The 14772-nt window shown below is 42.8% G+C and overlaps 2 protein-coding genes across 2 annotated transcripts; both read right to left on the reverse strand.

The window, feature by feature from the left end:
* Positions 1-5898: 5898 nt before the first annotated feature.
* toporsa (topoisomerase I binding, arginine/serine-rich a) lies at positions 5899-10999 on the reverse strand. Its single transcript, XM_056586300.1, has 2 exons — positions 10672-10999; positions 5899-9863 (listed from the first exon to the last, which is right to left on the reverse strand). Exon 2 carries the CDS (start codon positions 9858-9860, stop codon positions 7374-7376), a length of 2487 nt encoding a protein of 828 aa, XP_056442275.1. The 5' UTR covers positions 9861-9863; positions 10672-10999; the 3' UTR covers positions 5899-7373.
* A 238-nt stretch (positions 11000-11237) lies between these two features.
* ndufb6 (NADH:ubiquinone oxidoreductase subunit B) lies at positions 11238-12880 on the reverse strand. Its single transcript, XM_056586304.1, has 4 exons — positions 12594-12880; positions 11982-12074; positions 11613-11657; positions 11238-11403 (listed from the first exon to the last, which is right to left on the reverse strand). The coding sequence occupies exons 1-4, from the start codon at positions 12771-12773 to the stop codon at positions 11338-11340; spliced, it is 384 nt and encodes a 127-aa protein (XP_056442279.1). The 5' UTR covers positions 12774-12880; the 3' UTR covers positions 11238-11337.
* Between the last annotated feature and the right edge of the window lie 1892 nt (positions 12881-14772).

Raw genomic sequence — 14772 nt, forward strand, 5'->3', positions numbered from 1 at the left:
ACGACTTCCGAAATGTGTGTTTGTGTGCGCCAAACATTTCGCCGACGACTGCTTCTTCAACTTTATCATTGCTTTGTGTTATGAAAATAAATATTACTATGCTCCTATGGATGGTTTGTTCTGTAACTAAGTTTTTTTTTTAGCTCAGATATAAATACATCTTCATTTATTTTATTAAATTCTGTAACAATGCACAACTTACTTGTGTATTCTTCTCAAATTTAGAGGACCATAGTCAGCTCTATATATTTGGCTGGCATTCTGAAGAGTAAACATTTAGGCAGACCGGCTCCAATCCAGGATGGTCAACCATACACGTTAGCTGTTGTTCGACCTCCCGTAGTCTTCTAGTAACCTAATTAGAATTTGAAAGGGTAAGTTTTATTTTTAAGCATTATTTGTCAAATGAAGAGACAAAGTAGTTTCCAATTTAGTGGAGAGTGCTACCTGCGGTATCTCCATGCAGCAAATATTCTCAGCTTCTGTGGGCATGGTTGCACATTTTCCACCAACGGCACCTATCCATAAAATAAAGGTAGATGTAATAATGGCAGAGGTCTGACTATAGTGGCTCTGGTTAGTGTCTATAGCTATACATATGACAGTGGACAAGCTGATGTTAGACGTAAATCTTCACGAGTAAATCATGGGTTATGTGTAACATGACTTCAATATAGGTTGAAATTAACCCATTAAATGAGCCAGTGACTTCTCTAAACTACAAAGGTGACTGATATAGATGCTAATATAGCGTTGTAACGATGGCAAATCAGCAACTTTAAAAGCCAACAACGTAGGCTAGCGTTAGCACATGATAATAACTAACCGCATACATAAACAAACCAACTAAAGTACCGTATCCAGACACAATATATTAAAATAACCATTCAGAGACCTCCTGCTGTAGCCGCTGAGTACCAACTTCTTCAGGCGCTTCGTTATCCGGATCCGATTCTGGGTCAAACTGAAACGACTGGGTTTCTACGAGCCATTGCGATACAACCACAGTAAACAGAGCGCACGTGGCTGCAAGCTGCTCAGGGCCACACCCCCACCCTCCTCCTTGACACGCCCACCGAAACAGCTCATTTGGGGGAAGCTCAATGTGCGACTGGCTCGGAGTGACTGTACTCTGCACCACGGCTGAATTTCGGGAACGTCTTTGAATACTGTGTTAGTTGCCCACTAATACCTATATTAAAGAATACATAAAATAGCATGTCATGGGACCTTTAAGGTCGAAAACTCCCAGAAACTCTGAGCGTTTTGAAGGCGGCATAGTTCATACTCATGCCACCTTCAAAACGCTCAGAGTGTCAGGGGGTTTCGGAGGTTCGGACATTAAAGGCACCCAGTGCAACTTTCGAGGCTTAAAAATAAACATTCAATTTCTAGTCTTTTTTACACGTAGTAAGTTTCAATAACTCCATACCATTACATACCGACATTCAAGCATCAAAGATGAGACGTCGTTGTGTGGTGAGAACTGATAGAAAATCGATAACAACAACAATGCCGCCATTTTCTTTATTTTTTGTAACCTACAATAAATAAAGCAGGCTTCCAGTCAATGGAAAAATGGCTTCTCCCCGGCGGCGATTGTTGTTGTTTACGATTTTCTATCAGTTCTCACCACACAACGACGTCTCATCTTTGCTCCTTGAATGTCGATATGTAATGGTATGGAGTTATTGAAACTTACTACGTGTAAAAAAGACTAGAAATTGAATGTTTATTTTTCATTGAATGTTTACATAAAGTTGCACTGGGTGCCTTTAAAGGTCCCATAGCATCAAAATGTCATTTTATGAGATTTTCTAACATTAAAGGGATACTTCACCGATGGAGTTATGAAGGTTACATGAAGTAAATAATTCTATGTATTATAAATGTGCAAAGAAATTGAAATCGGTTCATCATAGCCTGAGAAAAGGCAGAAAGTGTCACTGGCTCACAAGTAAGAAATCTTCAAACTACCACAGTGCATTGCGCCCGCTGCACCGCCTGCCTGTTTCCGTTTGGAGGGGGAAGGACCCATGGTCCTAGCGCGAGTGGTAGCGCAAGCAAACTTTGTGTAAACATATCCCTGTGATACGTTGACTAGTTTAGACTTCTGCACTCATATTTTCAAACGCATCATTTGTCTATTACTATACCCCATAAAAACATTTGCTAATTACAGTAGCTCAGCATATCAAGTATTTGTACTCAAAATGTCCTCCCCAGTTGAGATAAGTGTTTATCTTATACAGTAGGCCTACTTTAGTATAACAGCACTTGGGTTTGTAACAAAATCACAACAACCAACATAATTTGAAGTTTTACGCTTCGTGCCCACTGCACCGTCAGTCAACGGACGTGGGAAGGCGTGGCTGACGGATGGGGGAGTAGTCTTTGCAGAGGCATCCGTCAGCCAATCAAATCGCTTCGCCGGGTTCTTCCCGCTTCTTCCTGCTTGTTGCGATGCAAGATCACCCGCTTTCCCGCTTTCCAGTATCGTCAGAGCCCGAGGCGCGTCACAGTGCTTACATTTGCATACGCGATCTGATTGGATGACGGATCCGTCGCTGCCGAAAAAGTTGAACATTTTTCAACTTTTTGACGGAGCCGGAGGCTCCAACGGAACGGACGGATCCACAATGCATGAGATGAGAGATTACACAGGCCCCATCCTCGTCAGATTCAGCCATTTATTCGAAACTGGCATCGCTGAAATTCGCTGCAGCAAAGGGACTCTGTGTTTCTAAGTTTCTATAGGCGAAACAGCAAACCGGTGCACTCGACCTCGTCCTCGTCCTCGGCAACAGGCAAGGCTTGTTCGGCTGCAGCCGCAGCATCCACCACCTCCATTTGTGTCAATTCTTCCTGGCTGTATTCTGGCTCCTACTAATAGCCCTGAATGTCAAAATCCAACAATAGATTTTCATAATCCACTTCGGCTGTTTCACATTGCAATTTTGTTCACGCGGTGAACAAACATTGCAGACAGTGTTTACATCTCGTACGCAAGCTCCCGCCCCCCCCTCATTCCTTATTGATGGGCTCACAAATTTGTGGAACCAGTGGTTTGTAGTCCTCGGCCCTTCTAGCTGGCAAGCAAACTTCTCACGAGATGAGGTAAAACGCGCCATTTGACGAAAGCTGGGCCAAGGGAAGACTGGGTTAGTCTGAGGAAAAAAAAAAAAAATTTTATATTTCAATAGCGATTGATAATAATTTTATAATGATAGAACGCCGGTTCTGAATGGGTGAAGTATCCCTTTAATATGAGTTCCCCTAGCCTGCCTATGGCCCCCCAGTAGCTAGAAATGGCGTTAGGTGTAAAACGAGCACTGAGTATTAGGGCTGTCAACGAATATTCGAAGTTCGAATATTCGTTCGAAATGCATCCAAAAACGCGAATTCGAACGTGAAAATTACTATTCGAATGTGAAAAAACACTCCCGCGGTACAAGCGCCTCTATCTGCTTTGTGAATGAGCCTCTGTCTGTTCGCGATGTCCCTCATAATATTCGAATGTGAAAAAACACTCCCGCGGTACAAGTGTAACAGACTAGTATTGTGAAGAGCGAATGTATTTTATCCCCTCGGGGTTTCCGTACTTGGATATAGGTATTCCAGCTCTCACGCTGTGACTGGGTGACTTCTGATAGGTACTAAGTAAACGAGACTATTTTCCCTTCCGCGCTTTTGTCATTCTTGTCATATAAATATCTAAGTGCCAACGCTCGGTTACACAAGCGCCTATCTGCTTTGTGAGTGAGCCTCTGTCTGTTCGCGATGTCCCTCATAATATTCGAATGTGAAAAAACACTCCCGCGGTACAAGCGCCTAACTGCTTTGTGAATGAGCCTCCGTCTGTTCGCGATGTCCCTCGTTTTAAAGTAAGGAAATGCCCAGCAGGAAGCCGCCGCCCTATATATAGGATATATATATATCCCACTAATTTGAACCATGGTTTTGTCGCATCATTGACATATTGACGGCAACTGCGTAAAATAGGCAACCAGATATTCGAATAGTTCGAATTCGTGATTTTTTTCCAAACGAACATTCGAATGTCATTTTTGAGCAATTTTGACAGCCCTACTGAGTATCCTGCTCTGCCTTTGATAAAACAAAGCTCAGACGCGACAAACTGGATTTTCCCCGTATGTCGTCATACGGGGAGATGTTACCTCCCCTTCTCTGCTTAGCCCGCCCATTTGGCCCGCCAATGAGACAATGAGCTAAGACTGTTGTACACTTCTTTGATATTTGGATAACCGTTCTGCTGTTGGTTATGGAGCATAACACGTCGGGTTCTCTGACATCTCTGGTATTTCCACAACGAGGTTCGTAGTGGGGGTTATCTCGGCCATGGTTGAGAAGGAATTGGGGGAAAGGAACCCCTGAAGTACATGAACCACGACATGGAGGAGAAAGCGATTGTTGCCCGCAATTGTCTCCCGCCGGAGCCCCGCTGCCAAGGCACCCCCGTCGCGTGGCGGTGGTGCCTCGGCGCTGCCCGCTTCGGAGACGGTGGTGCCTCTGCAGTGGGCAGGCGGGAGACAATCGCGGTCAACAATCGCGGGCAACAATCCTTTTCTCCTCCATCTCGTGATTCAGTCTACTTCAGATTGATGTGGAAATGGAAGAACCAGAGACGTCGGAGAACCCAGCAATCGCTTGAGATTCATAATATCGTAAGGAGGCGCACACAGCTTTTGGCCGTGATAATATTGTGACATAGATATCGTATAATATGACAATAGATATAGAGCTGCAGGACTCCCGCCGGAGCACCCTGAGTGTTCTAGAATATTTACAGAACACGGCCAAAAGCTGTCTGTGCCTTGCCATTGTATACATCCACTGTAAACATTAGCGCATGGTACCATGGCCGCAAGCTGCTCAGGGCCACACCTCCACCCTCCACCTTGAACCACCTCAAAAAACGGCATTTTTGTGGAAAGCTCATTGTGGGACTGGCTCGTAGTGGCTGTAATTCTGCACCAAGACTGAATTTCTTGAACGTCTTCAAATACTGTATTAAGAGCCCAATAATACCTATACATAAGTATGGATAATGTATACAACGCCGGTCATTATCGGGAAAATAAACCCAGACAGGGCAAACCGGACACCGACGCAAAGCGGAGGTGTCTTGCTTCATCCTGAAGGGTCTTATTTTCAATAATGTGCGGTGACGTTCTATACATTATCCCGCTTATTACACGGGTACTTACCAAAACAAAAAAATAACTTCATACGGTGTATCTTTGTACACTTTATTTGTTTCCAGCATTCGTAGTGTTGTTCAGCAGGGAAATAGTCCGCCAAAGACGTCACTTAGCAACCAAGTACACTGGGGTTGATAAGTTACCGGACTACTTACGGCTAAAAATCATGGACCTATAAAATCGACTTTCCTTGACAGCAGTCAATTATACTTAGCAACGGTGAATTATCAAATATAATTCACCACCGGAAGTTGTGAAGGGCCCTTGCAAGTGAACGGAGCGTTCCACGGCATTGAGAAGACCTGTGTAATAAACATCCATAAAGTAGCATGGCGGAGAAACAATTATAAACATCACATGATAAATTGTCGCTTATGTTCAACCATCGCAAGCAGTTTTAATAACTGATTCATCTGATAAAGCAAAGAAGCGCAAAGAGGTCCCGGCGGCCAGCCATAATTGTAGTTGTTATGAAGTCTAGCCTCATGAACGATCTGTTTTTCCGGTTTTATGTCACAACCTGCGCAATTCTGAGGGGCGTTTCCCAAACGCTCTTATTTCGGAAGAAGGGAAGGTTTACGTAAAGATACGTAAGAGCTTCCGAACCTCCGAGCTGTTTTGAGGGCGGCATACCACCGTCATGGGTAGGGCCCGAGGACAGAAGTCTGAGGTTACAGTCCGATCCTGTTGGGTCCTCTTTTTGACACCACATTTCATATACAACATCGCTCTTAAGAACTAGTAAGAAATACTATCATGGTATAATATATTATACTGCCGATCCCCTGGTGAAGAATGCTGAGGGGGGTAAAATTATAACATTTTGCTAAAATTAAGAATAGGGAAAATATATAAATGCAATATAGCCTAGCAGTTGTGATCTTCTTTAATTCCTGGCATGGAATTAAAAACAATGACCTGTATTCATAAATGAGTAAAGGAGAATTAACTATCCATCAATGTAAATGAGGCTGATGATGCTGATTTGCCTGATACTTTTCATCTTGTTTCGAAAGGTCTGAGTTCTCTGAAAAGGTGCTCTTCATGCTCAGAAGGCCTCAGAACTGTATTGTCTAGTCTCAGGGATGTGTCCTATTGAAGAGGGTGACCATAGTCATCTTAGTGCTGTGGGCGCTAAGATGACTTGGCGCCCTCCAACTTAGTGAGGTTTTCACTAAACTCTTCCAGATGTGTGCCAGATAGCAACAATCCGGAAAATATCTAAAAATAAAAAATGCCCAAGCAACTAAATTATTTGACCTATTGCACTCTCATCCCATGTCACATTTTGAGAAGATCTTTTAAATATGTTTGACTAGCTCATTGTTGGTAAACCCCCTTGCCGTTTGCTTACCAAGCTGGTCAATGTGTGGAGGATGCAAAGATTCTCGACAAAATAAACACCTCGAGAAACCCCAATCATTTGAGAATTGTATTTTATCTTTCCATATTTATTTATTTCAGGGTCTTTATATTGCATGATGCCATTATTTTATAACACATTTATTTATTTAATGACACATTTACCACACCGACTCATTTGAATATGTTTTATTAGGAAATACATGTCATCAAATAAATAAATGTGGTATTATTAGGTAAAAGTCTGCTGAAATAAATAACTGGCACTATGAAATAAGTCCCAGAAATTAATGTCATTTCAAAAAACACTTTTGTCCTTTTTAAAAATATGATTCTATTCTGTGATGGAGCATTTGTGTCTCAACATGAATAACAATTTATGGAGAGGAACCCTCTTAGTTATGTGATAAACAGATCCAGAGACTGTGACCTCTGAATTAACAAAATAAAAAAGGGTACATGAGCAGGTGGTTCATTGTCAAGCATTCAAGTGATTCCTATTGAATAAAATATGTGAATACAATGTTATACCTGAGAATGCAACCTGGAACAAGTTAGAAGAAAATACTTTCCTGATTTGATGTGTTCACTTGAAACAGTACTACAAAGTTTGAAAGTCACACAGTCACATTTGATGTGGGTGTAGCAACTATCTAGACCTTGATGCTAAATAACACATCCCATATTTATATGTAAACCATTTATGCTGTGAAAATAATTAGTTTAAAAGGCATTTGCTATAAAGGCATTCCTAACAAAAGTGATTCTCCAATCATCCACAGTTAATGTTTATTGTTGGTATAAAACATTGTCAGCTGGCATTGAATCACTTTTTGACACATCACCATCGCGGCTTGTGACGTCAGTATCTGGTGGCATGCCTGTGGCAATTGGAAGGTTTTCCTTGCCTGAGGGGTCAACATTGCTATAGGTAGAATGACCACTGTCGCTTTCAATGGTGATGACAGTGGGTGAGTGTTTCCCTGGGCACTCCTTGCTCTTGTGCTTTTTGCTTTTCTTCTTGTGTTTCTTCTTCTTCTTGTGGTGCCTCCTGCCTTGGTCCGACCCGTTTCCTACATCGTCTGTTTCCCCTCCGAGGGTGGCGTCCCTCTTCGCTGGCCTCTCCTTCGACCTCTTCTGTTTCCTGGAGCTGGTCCTACTGCTGGTTGTGTCCACCGCCTCGGATCCCGACCTCAGATCCGTGCCTCTGTCCGGTTCGTCCAAGTGCCTGGTCTTGTACTTCCTCTTGCCCCCAGGCTTGTCTTGGCTGGACCTTTTCCTGAAAGAGGGCGATCGGCTACCAGTGGAGTAGGTCCCGGGGGGAAAGTCGTCCCTGTGACCGCTGTCATGGGGTTCCCTACTGCGAGATTCAGAGCGGGATTCACCGTTCCTGTGACCCCTGGAGTAGTAGGTGGTTTTCTCTGAATAATGTATCCAACTGTTGTCTCTGTCGTGGCCATACTTGCTGTAGGACTGCCACTGGTAGCTGCCAGGCAGACCGTCCCGCCTTTTCTCCTTACTGTCCCGCTTCGAACGGGAACACTCCCTGCTGCTACTGGATCGGGAATGCCTCCTTGACCGGGACAGGGTGACGGCACTGTTGGTGGGGCTCCTGGAAGAATCACTGGCACTTCTCGACCTTCTGTCCCGCCTATTTCTCCTCGATTGAGTTCCACTGCTAGATCCCTGCCGTTCCCTGCATCTTTCTGCACTGCGACGCCTCTTGCTGTCCTTGTCGTAGTCTCTTTTCCTCTCTGACAAATTGTGTCCTCTAGACCTGGAGAGGCCGCTTTGTTCTTCAGATGGTGAATGCGGTTTCGCGCCAGAGGCAGGAGGGGGGCTTCGCTCTACAGCGGGCAGAGGAGAGGCGCTGGGGGTGGTGAAGCGAATGTGTTGAGGCAGCTGGGGCTTTCTGTCCATCTCCTCATGGACAGAATCCTCAGAGTCTGATGAGAGCTGAACCAGCTCTGGCGTCCTCTGTGACACCGGCTTCACGAAACCAACGATAACACAGTCATCTTCATCCCCACCAACATCATAATCATAGGAGGACAAAAGAGATCTATATTTTTGGACACCACTGTGGGACGCGTCCTTTGGGTTTGAAGGGCCTTTGGGATGGGAGGAGGAACTGATTTCCTGTAGCTCTTCCTCCTGGCTGCTGTCAGAGTCTGGTATAGAGAGCGGCGGCACTTTGTTTCTTTCTTCCGTCGTGGAATACGAGGGCCCAGGCGTCTCATCATCCCACGCAGACTGACTGAGAGCACCGCTGGACATAGACTCTCCAATGGTGTCCAGATCCACTGACATTAGATCGTCCTCCGAGACGGCTATGACAGATGAGTGAGAGCTACTGTCGTCGTCTAATAGGGAGTCGGGGCAGTCATAGACGGCATGCTGGTCATAGGCTTCCATGTTGAAGGGAGCCTTTGCAAAGCTGATGAACTCGTGGAGGAAGTGCTCTGTGCGAGCCTGGAGGAACGGCCTGAGCTCCTCCAGTATATCACTGGCCTCCAGATTGAAGCGGGTGATGCGCGACATCACCACGTGTTGTACGATGTTGACCAGAGAGCCGTGGGCTCCATAGAGCACCATGAGCTCCCTCTTCAGCCAGGGCACCAGTCTGTGAAGGCACGCAGGGTTCCTCTGATAGAACTCGGCCGTGGTGTCCCGGCAGCGGCCGCCGTCCTCCACCGACTGCACCCGGATTCCCTCGCGGTACAGCCCCCTCCTGAACGTGATCATTTCCTGCTCCCGGATGGCACGGACTGCTCTGCCTTCGCTAGCGGCCCGCCGCCCTGCCGCCAACCTCGACATCATGCGCCTTAGGTTGCGCTCATGCAGCTGGTACGCATCTCCAAAGTTCTCAAACATCACGCCGTTGTCTGGAGGGGTAGCCGTCCTCCTCTCGGCGCGCTGACGCACGCCCGTCATGGTGGTGTGGTACCGGAAGCGTACACCACCGAAACTCCCAAATGAGCCGTTGTCGGAGGGCCTCAGGTCATACTTCTTGAAGTCTTGGTCCGACTTGATGGTGTGGTAGATGGAGTTGAACGGCTGCTTGCACAGCGGACACTCCGCTTTGTTCTTCGACCACTCATGGATGCAGCGGAAGCAGAACTTGTGCAAGCACAGGTCCAGGTAGGACATGTTGTGGAAGGCGTCCAAACAGATGGGGCACTTGGAGTCTGGGGACACCTCTTTGGACGTGTCCCCAGAGGTTTTATTTGTGCCATGCTTCTGACGTGGACGCAGTTCAATCTTGGAGGCTGACATGATCTTAGATGAAGATGAAATAATGACAAACACTTCAGGTCAGTTTCAGATCATTTCATGACTGGTGAAGTAATGTTTTCATGATACACCTTTAAGACCCCAGTACAATCCAAAAAAAGAGAGGTCGAAATGTACAAATCGAAATGTTTACATGGAGGATGTGTAGACGGATTATGGTGATACGTTGTCACATTCTGAGTTAATCTTTGATTGTCCTGCACTGACTCTTCGAACTAAACGGGAGTATGCAGTCACTGTACTACATAGCTGTTCAGGGTTAGATAATTAATAAATGTTTTAAGATTGCGACAATCCGTTTCTTTTTCTGTAAAAGCGCATAAATACCAAATATAAGAGATGGGTTAGGGTTAGGGTTAGGGTAATATTAGGGTATAATAAACACTAGCGACTAGGTTACACAATCATTTTCAAAACTATGTTTTAATGTTTTGGTGTTATATTATTGTTTATAAAACGGCATGATATTAAACGATTATGTTGATACTAGACTAAACAAGCTGGGACTCTGATCGTAGTAGTAAGTCATTTTAATATCATTGGTTTGTTGACGTTAGCGCATCTAGCACTGGTAGATTCCTACTAAAGTCTGTACCACTGTAGCAGGCAGGAAGACATTGTTTTGTTTTCTAGTATCACGACCATTTGGAAAAACCAAACAAAAAAGCAGTTTTATAACTCTATGATGTATAGAAACATATGCTAGGATGGTCGGTGTCTGACTTGAGCTAGCAGCTAACAACATGAATTATAGTGAATGGGGTTTGAGGACATAAGTTAGAATTGTATTTACCTCAAATACATCGAACAGCTGCTCGGTTGGAGATCGACATGGACGTAGGAAGAAGTTACATTCTCAGGGAAGATTAACTTAAAAAAATGCCTCGCTGCTGTATAATATATGAATAGGCTTAGCCCTTTGAGTTGTACAACCACCATTCAGCTAGCGTGTAGGCACATTTCATTACGCAACTTCCGGTTTTCTTCGGGGGTCAAAAGTAAAAGCCCTGAAACAATTTTCTCTCCGCGACTGTAAAATAAAAATTTCCGATTAAAATTAAATTGATAGTCAAACCAAACTGAGACGTTCATCAAGGATACATTTTCATGTAATGCCATGATTTCTAGATTCACAAATGACTTATAGTCCTAAACAGATCTTTCAGATTATTTTATTTGACAATAAAAAACTTTTTATACAAATATTAAAGCGGGTTGGTAGCAGAAGGGCATTAGCGGAGAATGTGGCCCTATAATAATGACAGTAAGGATATTGCATTTTAATACAGACATGCTTGACCTTGATGTGGATATGCACAGCCTACTTCTTAGACTTTGAGTCCATGCGTAATTTATTAATAATAAAGGAGAAACCGGTCATTATGATTGGAAATGTTTTAATAACATATATAGGTTATTTTTTTACAATGACTTTATAGAAACATTTTAACTGTGTGCATTAGTGGTGACCGTGGGTCATGGGTAGATCGGGAACAACTTCGCCCGTCTCCAAAATGACATCCCCCTTAAACAAGCAGAAAAAGAAAGGATAGATTAACGTCTAAATCAGTTAGGATGCACATTTAAAACAGAAATGCTAATAATATTGTGCCAATAGTTTAACAATTGAGGGAAAAAAAAAGATTGTAGCAAATATTGGTTAGGCAACTATGAATTTAGGTTTTAAATAAATGAAATTATGAAAAATTGCAATGAATAAAAATATGCACTTACGGGAAACAACTTGGGTTTCACCTCCACAATACCATATGGCAGGTTCTGTGGAATAAACAATCACTAAGTAAGTACATCTTGTTTGTATGATCTTGATGTATGATCTTATGATTTTGGATCATATGAATATATATTTGTTAATTAAGAGTAGTTGCAACGGTTAGGAATAGCTCTACAATTGAAGGTTGAAGAGATATTTTCCCCATTTATAAATCTGGCATGTGAATATTGTATTGGCATGCATTTTGATCAATTCACTTTGTAGTCATTGTTTCAGTAACAAGAACACACAAGTTGGGTCCTTTGGCAAGTAAACATTTAATATGCATGATATCTAAACCATAAAAAAAGGGTTCCAGGTGGACTTACAGCCATGTGGTACTTGACACAATAGTGAACGATCCACGCTGGTATCAACACCCGTGTTAATCCAAATACTCCACCTCGGTATGCCTTGTAGGTCTGCAAGAACAGAAACAAGAAAGCAGAAAATAAGCCGACTTTAAAGACAAGTGTTCATAAATGTTATGCATTTCTGTTTTCTTTGCATTAGTAAATTGTTTTCATACCATATACCCTTTACTGTGTTAATGTAGTATATTCCTAAAGGGAGTAGGTGTATGCCAAGATGCTAGTGACTACAACTATACTTGTCTTCTGCAGTAGACTATCAGATAGATAGCAGTGTAAACGTGGCAGTACATTCATGGTTCAGGTACATTCCTTTGCTTTAGCTTGAATTATTTCACTTGCAAACACAAAATGGTCTGTTTCTGCTATGAATGTAGCGTTATCAATCTATAAGCAAAGCAGCACACTTATGACCATGTCAACACCTGACTGCACTGTCAAGCATAACATGACATCTAGGTCGGCGATGGGAGCAAAGAGACATAGAAATAGACGTTGATAAATGTAATATAGAACTGTTTTTTATAACCAACTGTTTTTTTATAACCAACTCAGGATCTGACCACTCACGTATTGCCTCCACAGACTCTTGGGTTCCAGAAAGCCAGCCCAGAATTTAGCTATGGCGCCCGGAGCCTGTGGCTTGATGACGGGTTCTCTGGGACTGAGTTCCTGGTCCTTCAGCCATTGCCTTCTGAGCTTTGTGATCTGCTCAATGCGGAGCCTCTCGTCCGGCGTGTAACCAGACATCTTATTAGAAGATATTTAATCTCGGTGTATTCACCCTGAACCCTACAATGACACCATGGAGGACACCTCCTTGTCGCAAAAGCAAGCCAACGAGCATCTTGTCGAAGAAAATCTGAGCAAGAAAAATCACGTTACATTAGAACAGCGCCATCTATTGAGAAGGAGTGGCTTTCCACCTTTTAATACATATTTTGAAAAAATACTATTTGTTGTAACTTCCCAACAGTATCGTTAATGAATGAAAATGTATTTAGGGAAATACTACGGCTTAAATATCGACATAGCTGTGGACTTTCGCTTGGAGTAACACAAAAAAGGAATGATCATATGGTTTATTGAACATAAATACAAAAATAGAAAATGGCAAATCGAAAACAATGTCAAATCAAAAAGAATGTCAATGAAACAAATTAATAAAATGTAAACATTTGAAATACAATATAAAAAAATGAAACAATGTTAAAACACAATGTTAATGATAAAATGTGTCCATCTGAGATGTATATATTTCTTTTTCATTTTAGATGTTCATGGTCGGGGTCCAAAGTTGTGGATAATGTCCATGGTTGGTCTCCCTCATTGGCATAAAAGTTGGGTTTCCAGATGTTTGGTGTCCAATCCTATCTACATTTTAGCTTCCAAAGATGCATGTTAATTCTCACTATGTTAGGTTTCATTCTCAGTTCTTCTTGCAGCTGAAGAGCCGGCAAAGCCAAGAGAAGTTCCTCTTTTTGGTTTTTACTTCTTTCTCCTCAGGATCCTGAGCAAATAATGTTTCAGCACAGAAAAGATCTATTAGCACATCTTATTCTACAGTGAAAAATAAAGTATATAAATATATAGTACTTTGTATTGCATTGTTGATTGATATAAGAGATCTAGATACAAAACTTAAATTTTCATTGAAATCAATTAATTATTTGTAAAACTTGATTTGAAGAGGAATTGTGCTAATATATACCAGTAATTATTGGGGTTACTAAATATTTGGCTTGTGCATCATGTCTGTACTGAAATGACTTATAAGGCGGACCTTGTCTGGGCAGGCGAGGAACTCCTCCCTGCTCGCGTTGTTCTCCTTGTGAAGACGCTCCTCTAGCAGGGTGAGAGCTCTCTCCTCATCTCCTTCCTCCGGCTTCCTCACAGGGACGTTGATGCTATAGGGGGTGTTGTCTCTTCCCTGGACCTCCGCGCTGAAGCTCACAGAGGGCTTGATGTGGTTGAGCACCTCTCTTGCTACAAGGGAGCAGGCCAGCAGGGCTACCTGGGGGTCCTGCATGAGGCCCTCCCTGGTCAGCCACGTGTTGGGCAAGGCCACGTTCAACTTCTGTCTCAGGCGCCGCCGAAGCTCAACGGCAAGTTTGACCTGTTGAATGACTTATACTGTCACTTCTATTTGAAAACTAAATAACAGAAAATCGTATTTATATATTTTTTTATAAATAGTAGGCAAATGTGAAATTGGTTTGACCATATACACCTTTTACATACATTTTGATCTTATGACATTATTTTACATCATGTTGTAAGTGCGTATGTTGTTTTCTTTGGACAGTGAATCACAATTGCTGGCCTTCATTTGATGGAGGAAAAGGTGTATGTTTTTCAATACATTGGTTGCTTAAAGGCACCCAGTGCAACTTTCGAGGCTTAAAAATAAACATTCAATTTCTAGTCTTTTTTACACGTAGTAAGTTTCAATAACTCCATACCATTACATACCGACATTCAAGCAGCAAAGATGAGACGTCGTTGTGTGGTGAGAACTGATAGAAAATCGATAACAACAACAATGCCGCCATTTTCTTTATTTTTTGTAACCTACAATAAATAAAGCAGGCTTCCAGTCAATGGAAAAATGGCTTCTCCCCACCGGCGATTGTTGTTGTTTACGATTTTCTATCAGTTCTCACCACACAACGACGTCTCATCTTTGCTCCTTGAATGACGATATGTAATGGTATGGAGTTATTGAAACTTACTACGTGTAAAAAAGACT

The sequence above is a fragment of the Gadus chalcogrammus genome, chromosome 3 (genome assembly GCF_026213295.1).
Source record: "Gadus chalcogrammus isolate NIFS_2021 chromosome 3, NIFS_Gcha_1.0, whole genome shotgun sequence".
NCBI lineage: Eukaryota > Metazoa > Chordata > Actinopteri > Gadiformes > Gadidae > Gadus > Gadus chalcogrammus.